Source organism: Meleagris gallopavo, chromosome 3, assembly GCF_000146605.3.
Source record: "Meleagris gallopavo isolate NT-WF06-2002-E0010 breed Aviagen turkey brand Nicholas breeding stock chromosome 3, Turkey_5.1, whole genome shotgun sequence".
Lineage (NCBI taxonomy): Eukaryota > Metazoa > Chordata > Aves > Galliformes > Phasianidae > Meleagris > Meleagris gallopavo.
Genome location: NC_015013.2, coordinates 33,046,803 through 33,059,312, shown reverse-complemented (window position 1 = coordinate 33,059,312; position 12,510 = coordinate 33,046,803). Strand labels below are relative to the sequence as shown.

At 35.8% G+C, this 12,510-nt stretch overlaps 1 protein-coding gene across 2 annotated transcripts in view; it reads left to right on the top strand.

Annotated features, from left to right (window-relative positions):
• Positions 1 to 9,062, top strand: part of LOC104910204 (inversin-like) — a 37,383-nt gene extending 28,321 nt beyond the window's left edge. Inside the window, exons 4-6 of one of the 2 annotated variants that reach the window (XR_002113198.2) lie at positions 3,246 to 3,413; positions 6,174 to 6,315; positions 8,838 to 8,915. Coding sequence is in view for 1 of the 2 variants with exons in the window: in XM_019613889.2 (XP_019469434.1) it covers positions 3,246 to 3,413; positions 8,838 to 9,047 (378 nt within the window). In the remaining variant the exon portion in view is untranslated. Of the gene's footprint in view, positions 1 to 3,245; positions 3,414 to 6,173; positions 6,316 to 8,837 lie in introns of both variants that reach the window. The other variant, XM_019613889.2, reaches the window with a different exon arrangement.
• Positions 9,063 to 12,510: the final 3,448 nt, after the last annotated feature.

The following is a 12,510-nucleotide window of genomic DNA, read 5'->3' as shown; positions in this document are numbered from 1 at the left end:
CTTTCCAACAAATGAATCTCCTGTCTTCTCCAGACAATAGAGTTGAAGCAGCCTGTGCCCTAGCAATCAGCTGTTTGCCTTCCAGGGTGTTCTAATATGTATCGTGGAAACCCTGGCTGTAATTACAGCATTCAGTCTGGAGAGGTCATGCTGATTCCTGACCACGATAATTAATTAACAAAAGCATCTGGAAACCAGCCAAAACCTTTTAGGGACCTTGCTTTTTGTTCAACAGATTTCCAAAGCAGTATTAAAGCATTGCCAGATTTTCCACAAAACGTAGAGCACTTCTATTCCAGTTCCAGTCATGAGTAGTCAAAGTAGCAAGGATGGAATTCAGGCACTCTTGGGAACAGAGACCAACAGGTTCAGCCCTGGTTGGCACATAGCTTATTCATTTCCCTTACTGCAGCTGTATGCATCAAGATTGTCAAATTTATTTCCTGAAAATGTCAGAGAATAGCTGTATTTTACGTTTATTTCTGTGTAGGTAACTGGTTGAGAAGTAGATTGTGAGAGAAGTCCGTAAGGGAAAGCTGCTCTGGTTTGTTAGCAGTGAAACCTTTTTATGCCCATATGCATTTGTCAGCTTTAGCTTCGCTTAAGAAATGGCGTATGTTAGCTTCTTTCAAACTTCTACTGCAAGAAGTTTTTAATTTCAAATTCTGACAGACTGCAGTGGATTGAACATGCTTTGGTGTTAGGCTATATGTCATTGTATGTGGGGTACTTCTTGCAGCCCCCCTAGTTATGTCTTAGAATGAGCTCTTTTTCAGTGAGCAACTGAGTAAACAAAAAATTTCAATATCATACTATGTTACCATGGTACGAAAATAACAGCCCAAAGCCTAAACAAACACAAAGAATAGGCTCCTTTTGCCTTCTTCCTTTAGAGAGGTGTAAAGGCTAGGATAGTAAATTCACACATTCTGTCTTACTATTAAGGGATGCTAATTTAGACACAAATGTCTTGCAGCAGTTATTTCTCTCCAATTTCAAATCAAAGTGCTATGTAATATTTTGCTGACGTGTGAGGGTAAGGAAAAGAGGGGGAAATAAAATGATTCTGCTTCTTATAACCCGATAGTATTTGGCAATTGGGAGGGATGTGTCTGCTCAGTAGATTACTTATTAATATACTAACATTTGCTTTTGTAATGATGAACGTTGATAGCACATGTGAAAAACACTGAGTGTCAGGTATTAGCAATATGAGCATAAATCTACTTGGTGTTTTATTGGACTGCTGTTGGTCCATATAGATTAGATTCAATCATACTCAGCCTGTGGAATTCTGAGTGATAAAGGACAATGTCAAAACCTTTGTTCAAAACAAATCAGTGTCCAGTGTCAATATTCTGTGCCATCTTGCTCTAGCAGAAAATAATCTTTTGATATGTTTTTCCATTAATTTATATCATTCTGAGAAATATCTGAATTGAAGAAAACCTAACTAATCACTGGAGTTCTGTGTAGTGAAGCTCAGTTATTGAGACCTGCTTCAAGTGATTATTCTAACCTGGACATGATTGCTTAATACCAAGGTCCAGTATTTTCTCTAGGCTGGAAATTGCTGCACCTGATTACATTACCCTATTGGCTGGCTAAGTGCCATGTATAGTATCCTCTTGCCATAGTCAAAGAATCCTCATACAAAGCAATTAGCTTTTTACCAGAAATACTTACATCTCAAGCATAAGAACTTCTCAATGTGGTTTTCATGTAAGATGGTGTGGCTTAGATTTAGGTCAAGCTGTAGTAGCAAAGATCTTTGAGTAATAGCTACTCTTCACTTAAATGAATAGGACTCTTGTTCTTTTTAAAAACCTGTGATTCTGAGTTGTCATTCACCCTAGGTACTGATGTTCCATTTACTGCCAGTCCTTTTTACTGAAGTATAACAAAAGATGGCTTGTTTATTGTTGTTTAAAGCTGATTTTACCCGGGATTAATGCCTATATCTGCATAGAATATCCTCTACCAGACACCAGTATTGAGAGGCTGTTGCATACTTGAAAAACACAGAACTGTTATCTTTACCCTACATTAAGTATTTTTTCAATTTAGCGATTCTTGTGCAAATCATTTAGTAACCTTCCTTCTGTAGTTTCCAGACATCTTGGAATTCAGCTCAGCTCAGAATTCCAAGGTAACTGGGATGGGGTTGTGGCTTATTCACATCCTGCGCGGGAACACAAAGAATTGCAACCTGGATCTGTTCATCCTGGGGAAAAGAAGACTTGAGGGAGGGTGTGATTAATGTTTATAAATATCTGAAGGGAGATGGGAAGCAAGTGGATGAGGCCAGGCTCTTCTCAGTGGTGTGTAACAAAAGGACAAGGAGCAATGGCCTAAAACTCGAATGTAGGAAGTTCTGTACAAACATGGAAGAACTTCTTTGTGGTAAGGGCGGCAGAGCACTGGAGCAGGTTGCCCAGAGAGGTGGTGGAATCTCCTATGGAGGAGACCTGTCTTGGATGCCTACCTTTGCAACCTATTGTAGGGTACTTGCTTTAGCAGGTGGTTGGACTTGATAATCTTTCAAGGACCCTTTCAACCCTTGCAATTCTGTGATTCTCAGGTAATATATTTATGTCAACTGAAAACGCAGTTGCAAATATACAAAAAAAAATACAATTTTTTTTCAGCAATCCTGAGAACTGTTCTCAAATTCTTTTATCAGAATGGAAAGGAAGACTGCGTATTTTTTGCTGTTCACAGGACTGTGTTTAGCCAGTGGATCAAAATGTACCCTTTTTATTGCTATAACTTGAGCAGGCACTGCATGGCACCCTCCCTGTGCCTTGGTTGCAACTCAGTGTTAATAGCTTACTGACACTTGACTGTTGCTGAGCAATGGGTGTGCTCCTGCGACCCGACTAGGCTGCTTGGTGTGGCAGAGCCTCAGCTGGGGCAGATGGTGTGGGGCAGAGCCTGCGTCGCATTGCTAGTTGGGCTGGGCCACATGCGGGTGGTGGGTTGAGCATGCGTGGCCTAGGAGTTCTGCTAGACATCAAGTGGACCATAAGCCAATAGTGCTACCTTGCAGCAAAGAAGGGCAAGCATCATCCTTGGTTGATGCAGGAGAGCTGGGCTAGATGATCTTTAGAGGTCCCTTCTGACCTCAAATATTTTTTTACCCTGTGAAAATATAATTAAATCATATTTCAAGTTCTAACAAATTTTGATTTTCATCTTCTATGTATTCTTTACCATTTTTGTAAAATATGATTATTATGTTCCAGCAAACTGCATTGCATTGGAGTGCCTACTACAATAACCCTGAGCACGTGAAACTTCTTATAAAACATGATTCAAATATTGGAATCCCAGATATTGAAGGAAAAATTCCACTTCACTGGGCAGCAAACAATAAGGATCCTAGTGCAATTCACACAGTGAAATGTATTCTGGTAAGAAAATATGATACCCTTTTGGTATTTATTACTTTTCTGTGATAGAAATATTTATTGTTTTCTTGAAATGTTTCTTTTGAGTCCACCGAAAAGTTAAATCATTTTCTGATACCTAGAAGTTAGTAAGAAACCATCTCAGATATTTTTGCCATATTGAAGGATGTTTCTTCCATGTTCTATAAGTGAATATCTTTGCTCTAAATTGTGTGTAACCTGTATGCTTCTAATCACTTTCATATGTGTAACTATTCATTAAGTTCTCCTACTTAAAATGAACATAACACATTACTCGTCTCAATTGCATGGTGAGTTCTTTGTTGTGTGTCTTGTCGTCATCATTTGAAAGTTTATTTTTTTGTTAACTATTGTAATACCAAATTTTGTCTTTTGAGTTAGAATTCTAGGAAATAGTTGATCAGTGATCAGTCAGCTGTTGGTCAATTCATTTGAGTTTTTTTTCTGTTCATATTTAATAATTCTTCCTTGATATCATATTTTCTTTCTAATTTCATTTCTTTAGTTGACAGCTGTAATGAGTACATTGAAATAATGCCCTTAGCTTGATTTCAACCTTGATTTTTTGTTCCATGTAAATCTCTAAACTTCACTAACCTGAAAGGATACAGAAGTCTCAGTTTAATTTTCACTCAATATAACAATCTCTCTACACCTCTGCCTTTCAGATGTTTTTCAGAAGAACACATTGGTTGTAGGCTAACTATGACTTCTGTGTCTGTTTGATTATATTGCAAGCTGAAAAGTTACCCCTGGCATGTGAAAATATGTGGGTTCTTACCTAAATCACATTGATAATCTTTGCTGAAATGCTTTACAATAAAAATAGTTTTTGAAAAATTCCCAGTGTTTTATTAATGTGATTTCTGTATTACTTTTGTTTATTCAAAATATTTGTAATTTCACTCTAAATTGTTACAAACAAGATTAAACCAATTTTAATTTATATATCCCATCTTATTATTCTGCCACACTAGGAAAATAAATTTGCTGAAAAGTAGGTATAGATTGCTGGATTAAAGTTTAGACTTTCAAATTTTACATGATCAAGAACATGGCGTAGTGGACAACATTGGTGGTAGGTGGGCAGTTGGACTAGTTAATCATTGAGGTCTTTTCCAGCCTTAATGATTCTATGATTCTAAACACAGATTGACCCCAGCCAATTATGTGAGGACCAAGGCCCACACATAAACACTCACTTGCTTCTCTCCTATATGGCAGGGAGGAAATAGGAGGAAGGTGTACTACGAAAATTCAAAAATATTTGTCATTTCTTAAAGGTGTTTTCAAAGTCTCTGTTTAAGTAATCCAGAATCCTAACAGCGTCAAGATTATTTGGTGCTTTTTTTTTTTATTATTATTTGTTTGTTTTCTCCTCTGAGAGCCAAAATGGCATGTTCTTGTGTCCCTCTAGTCTTTTTCTATGCATTTCTGTATGAACCAAATTGTTCATATTGCACTGTTATAACTACGTGTGCTTATTAGTGGGCATAAGATATTACAAGTTTAAATGAAAAAGCAATTTAGCTCCCAGAATATGCTGTAAAAGTTGATGATAAGGAAACATTATTACTGGATAATCTATCTGATGATCGAATTTGTTTTTAAGTATAAAAGTATTTTAAGTATTTTCTTTTTGTGTGCATGCTTCTGAATTTAACCCATTAGTAAAATCTTGTCATGTCTTAGAACTTAAGTGTTTTTCTTACCTATCTTTTTAGATACCTGCTTGGCAGTGTTAAGGCAACAAAACTAAAGCAGAGCTTACAGTCTTGCCCTCCTTTCTTAGTTGCTTTTTATCATATTACCCAGCTCCAAATCTATTGCCCAAGCATTACCCTTGATTCTCTTACTTCGCCAAGCCCGAACATCCAGGTTAACTCTAGACATTCAGCTTCTTTCTTCATGTTGTTTCTAACACATGCATCCATACAGATAAAATTTTTATTATTTTTTGTTTTAACTTACATAATGGTATTTCTAAATTCACCAGAAGAGTTTTGTAGTGACAATAGTGCGAAAGACCTGTGACTCTGACAAAGTCACTGTTGCCCTTCTGTTGTGTTGGCCTTTTTTATTTTTGGTCGTATCCAGCACAGACTTTATGCTTTCTTGATAGAGTGCTGTAAGCTACGTGCTGTTGCTCAGATAGCGCTCAGATATTGATATCTACCACCACTTAACGTGCATTGGTGGCATTTGTTGCTGTTGAACAAGTTATGAAAAATAACACTGCTGTTGTTTCTGTCATGTTATCTTAAATACTGTGGAAGAATTCCACAGAAAATGATTTTTCTTTATCATCCTACTTAGAATTGTTCTATGCTGCTGCACAAAACCTTGTCAGAAGTTAAGCTGCTGGTTTTATTGAGACCACAGTGTGTGATGCTGAAAAATACTGTCTTGGTTTTCTGTGCACTGCCATCTGAATGTGTCCATTTGTTGTCTCCTGTTTTTAAATCCATAAAAGTAAGAATGGTCATTCTACTTCATGTTCACACAGTACTTACCCATTGGGATTGTAAAAACAATAATGAAAAGAGTTCAACTCAATGCTAAATAAGAAAGTTTGGTTTACAGTGGTGGCAAAGAAGCACAATTGATTGCATCTAATATCAGAATCCATGAAATACAGTGAAAATGGAACCAATTACGTTTTTAGAAATTAAACGTGTGAAGTAGAGAGAAACTCTCATCTGGAGGTCCTCTCATGGTCAACTTCCTTTTCCACCTTTCCAGATTCAGCAGTGCTTGGTTACATGAAAAACGTTGGGAAGATTTAAGGAGAAAAGAACAGAATATAGTTCCATTAATATGATGGAAGCAACTGCTTAGTACTCTGTCTCTGTTTTGTATCTCTTCTCTTTGTTTATTCTTCATGGTAAGAGACATGACATTTATTTATACAGCACTTTCCATTGTTGCTTGCAATTCCATTGTTCTAATTGCTACGGAAAAAAAATGTGTAGCTTCTGTTTCTTCTGTGTACTGTACTTAAAATATTAATGACATATGACAGTTCAGTTATAGCTGGTTCTACAGCAGAAGCACTTACAGTACAAAGAAATTATGTTCTTCAATGTGGGCAAGAGGTTTCCTACAAAATTTTTGTTCAAGTAGCCAAAAATTTGAAAACATGAGTACTTCTAAACTAGAACGTAAACAGTGATTTTATCATTAAGAGATTCTTTTTTCTTTTGAAAAAGTGATGCTATGGATCATTGGATATGTTCTGTAGAATGTCAGTCACTTTCAGCCAAGAGAGTTTTAGGGTTCATTCATTTGGCCTTCTGCTTTGGAAGGTTCAAAATTAAGTTTTCTAGTTTACATCAATAAATTACAGGTAAAGAGAAGAATAATTCTTATCTCTTGCCCATTTTGTTCAGGCAGATTTTCTTCTGGTGCATATCATTTGATTTTAGTGATTCTTAAAAGTGATTCTCAAATATCATTTCTGATTTTCCAGCAGTGGGTTCTATACTCCCTCTGCTGAGCAGTTTAGATAGACAGAAATGAAGCCTAGTGACAGCTTGCTTCTGAGCACTACTAAAACTAGGGAAGAGCATTCCACTGTAAAGATTCAGAAAAATGCAGTTGAATGCTTAATAGAATAAGTGATATTCATGCTTTGATTACTGTGGTTTTTGCATGTAACAAGTTTGAGTTTATTTTTAATTAGAGATTCATATTTATCAATTTCTGTGTTTTTAATAGATCATCTGTTATTGTGCTAGCAGCTAGATATAGTAATGAATGACAATATGTTTCAAGTAGCTTAATTTTTTTGGTCTAGTAAACCATGGCTAATACTACTGATATAAAAAATGGCATCAGATATTTTAGGTGTGTGAGAGTGAGAGCACAAATATCAGTTAAATACAATATAGAAAATATATGATGTTTCACTTCAGAAAATTAAATATTAGGAAGTCTAAATTGACGTTTTCAAAAAACTAAGATGCAAAGAATCAGGGCACTGCAGATGAAATTCCTTCTGCAGTATTAATGTAGCCAGATGGCACTTAAGAAATATGATTGAATTTATTTTTATCTATTAAATAGAAAATATAGAATGTACAGCCTTGTAGATTAATATTGTGGTAGAAATCATATCCTGACTTTCTGCTGCTTGATTTAATGTTCTCAGTGTTTGGCGTTAGTTTTCTGTGTAATGCTTACTGCATTTCAAATAATGAAATACAAGTAATTTTACAATGTAGCTGTGTACCTCATAAAGTCTATAGGAAAAATTTGAATTATTTTAAAGAGAAGGAGATCAGGAACTTACTTTGTTTTGTTAACAAGCTGCTGATCACAGTCTCTCCCTCCTGTTTCATATATTACGGAATATAGTGTGGCACATTATTTTCAGGATGATCTTTTTTCTTGGTTATCATGGTTCAAAACCCATTCTACTGACAGAAGTCATTGTAGTGTAAAAATCTCAAGACTCTCTTCCTTTTTTGCACAAGATTTGCACATGACTTCAGTGAATTGTTTTGAATCATTGGAAATAGAACAGCAGACTTAGACCCTGTAGTTTATTTAAGCTCTTACTTTGACCTCTTTCTTCAGTTCTAGATGTTTGGTGCTCTGCATCTTGAATTTCTATTGATTGGCTTACTGCTTTCTCTTGAGCTACTGCTTTCTTTTCTGGAAGATGAAGTTTGGAGTTATTTTTGTGTGGGGCTTTATCATTTGGAGATCTCTTTCACCATTTGGAGATCTCAGCAGCGCTAAAATGATGATCATTTGAATCTGCTCTTTTGAAGAGAGGTCTGTTTAGAAAAAAAGCCGATGAGAAGGAATCATCATAATATAAATCTATATACCATGGGGGCTTATGTGAAAGAAATTTAGCATATTTTCAAATAAAATGTGATGAATGTGTATCTATTAATTGCTATATTACATGCTCAAATGAATAATCATTGTATTTTAAAGACTTTATGTTCAAAATTAAGCTCATTACAAGTAGATATGTTTGTTTGAAGTACTCTCTCTCTTATCCTGTCAGCTTGACACTTCTGGAGGAAATACTCTGATAGTCACATGGTTTTAAAATGCTTAGAAAAGTAATATAATCAAAGCTATAAGACTAATTTGTCTAAAAGAAGAGTGTCATAGGAGAAAAGTATGTTGAGAGGTATGTTGTGTTTGATTTAGAAAAATCAAGTAGAGAGGATGTAGTTATTTTCACAGGATCCTGAGATAGTCTTTTAAAGATATATGTAAAAAGTCACTTGCATTACAGATTGACAAAACCATAGTTTATAAAGCTATATTCTACTGAACAAGGACAGTTTATCTCTGTGAGACTCCAGAAATATCTGTGAAGAGTGCATAGTTTTTCTCTTTGCCTTGAGTACTTTTTGAATTTTGTATTTTTATTTTTTCTTAAAGGAAGCTGCACCTACAGAATCTCTGCTTAACTGGCAAGACTATGAAGGACGAACTCCACTTCATTTTGCTGTTGCTGATGGGAACGTGGCAGTTGTTGATGTCCTGACCTCCTACGAAGGCTGCAATGTGACATCATATGACAACTTGTTTCGAACTCCTCTTCACTGGGCAGCCTTACTTGGTAAATTGAACAATGCCAAAGTCTTTTAATAATTCATCGACTGCAGTATTTAATCTCTGTATCTGTTTTTTATTTAATTCCAGCATTTCATTATAGTCTCTTAAAACAGTAATACTCAGCTTCTGCTAGACCAGTATTAGAATTTTGTGTATAGAATATTATTTCAGCCTTAGATTCTCCAAAGCATTGTAAAATATACATTGCTTCAGCAGGCTATATATGCTCATGATTTAAGAGAAGCTAGAGTATGTGAGATTTCTTGCATGTAGCTTTGTTCATAGGTTTAAAAAAGAAGTTTCTCTGGAAAATAGCACTGAAAAAACCTGGTGCTCTAGAGCAGTAGTCTCTGAAGAGGAATGCGTGCCCAAGACAATGTGTTGAAATGCATGAAAAAAATAGCCAAACTTACATTTCTTTTTTATCTTAAAAAAGGTAGAAATTACACTTTACACCGTCTTCATGTCAGGACAGTCCTGTACAGTTCAAAAGACGCCCTGAGGGAAGTGTTGCTGTTCCACAATGCAGAGAGGCTGCCTGTCATATAATTACTCATTCATTTGCTTTCAGCACATTGCAATGTATTGCGGTTTCTGTGTACTCAGTGAAGTTGGTTTACAGGTTATATTATCTAGTTTTTACTAAACAACCCGCCACAATTAGACAAGCGATTTAAAAAGATTCCTGCAACGTAACTGCAGGTCAAAGATAATGCTGATAATGTCAATACAAGCAAACAACAAAAATGTGGCAGAGCTTGTGCATCTCCTACTGCTAGTACTCTTTATCAGTCACTTTATGAGGAAAAACAAAAATAATCGTATGTGACTAGAAGTTGGCCCCAAAACTTAGAAATAATAATTAAGACTATTTAAAATGTGGATTGACATTATTGTTAACACTGATTCTCGCCCTGGATGCCTCAAGCTAATAGTCATAAGAAGCTATGGTGATTAACAAGACATTCAAAAGCTAAGCAACAAGAACATGAAAATAAACCTCTACAATTTTTTCAACAGTTTCAAATCATATGATAATCCACATACATAGTGCTTTACAAAATTTCACTAAACTTTACAAGAAAAATGCAAAGAATTAGGGAAGCACTCATTCTGCCTGCTATGGTAAAAAATGGCTGAAAAAATGCTTGGAAAACAACATGGCATCAAACTGGAATGCTTTTCTTTGTCAGCAAATACTATAGAAAATGTTGCTGAGGATTTGAAGAAACTGATATTAGAGTAAGGTATACAGTGTGGGAGGCTTGCAGTACAGTTGAATGAAATTACAGATGTTTCTGTCTCAGCTTATGGTATTTGCTAGATTCTGTTTCAGTAATGAAATTGACAGAGAGCTAATGTTTTTGTGAGCCACTAGAGGGAAGATGTACTGGAAAAGATGTATTTTCAACAGTAAATGATTTGATAAAAGCAGTGCTTATGGAAGAACTGTGTAATTACTTATAGTGTGGCTTATTTGACTGGAATAAAAATTGATTTCAGGGTGTAGTTGCATAGCTAGTATCACACATGAAATTCATTCACTGTATCATTCATATTCATGCTATAGTGGCAAAGAATTAGAAATCTGAAATGCACAAAGTACTACAGAGTAACTCGTCCATGCATTTAATTTTATAAAAACAAGACCTCTAAATAGTAGAATGCTCTAAAATGCTTTCTGATGAAGTGGGAAGTGGCCGTGAAGTTATTTTGGTTTTCTCCTCACAGAGTGCGTAAGAGGCTTGTTGAACTGTGATTTGTCAATATGAATAACCCATTTCTTGAGCCTAATGACTTATAATTCTGACTTATTATATCAGCCTTTCCTCCTTCAATGAGATATTAAAAATCTTGAGTGGTTAAAAAATAAAAATAAAAAAAATCAGTGGATAATCTCATCAACCTTTGCAAAAATTCTGGGGTTAAAATTACAAGATCTGCTGATTCTTGCTGAGACTGCATGCTCATTCCTGTTACTAACTCCTCGATTCTAGAAATTGTGTTTTCTTTCTTTGCATTACAATTCAATTGTTCAAAGACAATTTTTTATTGCATAATATACTATGGAATTGGAAGAGTGCAATTGAAGACCTTGGGAGAGGAAGTTAAATAGTTTGTCTTTAAACAGGCATAGTAAAGGGAGAAATACTGGTGTTTCGTATTATCGTAGAAAAAATCAAGTTGGAAGAGGTCTCAGAGCATCAAATCCAACCATCTGCTGTAGGAATTGTCAACTATGAAGTCAGAACCAGATTGCTCAGGACTTTACACAGGGCAAGTACTGACTACCTTTGATGATAGAGACTGCAAGAGCCTCTTTGGGCAATCTGTTCCATTGCTTGACTGTCATCAGGTATAAAAATTCTCTCAGCCTTTCTGCACATGGTGCTGTTCCGGCCCTTTTCCCATCTTGGTGGCCCTCTGATGAACTCGCTCCAGTTTAAAAGCTCATTTCTTGTACTGGAAAGCTCAGAAGTAGGGATAGTATTATGAATATCTTTGTGGTCCTCTGCTGGATTCAGGCTAATTTGTCAATGTCTTTCCTGGGTCAGCAGGCCAAAGCTTCCAGATACAAGTACTCAGTAGAGGGCAACAATCAACGTCTTTCAATATGCTGGCTGTGTTCTCGTTAACACCCGGTTGTGGTTGTCCTTACCATTCACTGGGGCTGACTGCTGTTCTGTTCAGCTTGTCCACCAGGACCCCAAGATCCATTTCTGCCAAGGTCCTTTTTATCTAGCTGCTCCGCAGACTTGTATCACTGGCTGCATTATTACATTTCTTCAACATTATGCTGCTGTTGTTACAAAAAACAGATGAAAAGATCAGGTTTGACTTCTCAGGAAATCTTGCTCAATTCTCAATAGTGTCTTCTTTAAAAGACACTGGATGCAATGACTTTATTGAGAGAGTAAAGAAAGTGTTACTGCAGAGGCAAAAAGTAACTGCAAATATTACCTCTAGCTCTTCCCCAAAACATCCAGTTTGTTTTTTTTCCCCCGTTTTATGCTATTGCTGGCTCTTCACATAAGGTTTTTTTTTCCTGTTTAGATTACTAGCCCGAGACTCAGATACTCTGTAAATTACAATGTTGCATATATGAATTCTGTGCTCTTTGGCTTTACAGTTTACAAAACCATACGTTTTCAAAACAGCTAAAAATAGATATAAATAAATACTAATGAAAACAAAATGCATAAAAAGACAGGCACAAAAATAATACCAGTTGAAAAATTGACTTCCTAGTTTCCATTCTCCTCAGTAGAAGAAGAAAAAATAGATTGTCTGCTAGATAAAAAGAAAGAATCCAAGCACTCTCACTCATTTTAACAAACTTCTCCTCGTGACCCTTTGGGATGCAACAGACAAAGAATGTCAATAAAAGAATCAAATTGCTCACTGGAGCAAGTTACTTTGCAGCTTCCGTGACAATATATACATAGTTTGAGTATGGTTTTTGTTTTTTGGTTTATTGTTTTTATTGCTTTTTTTT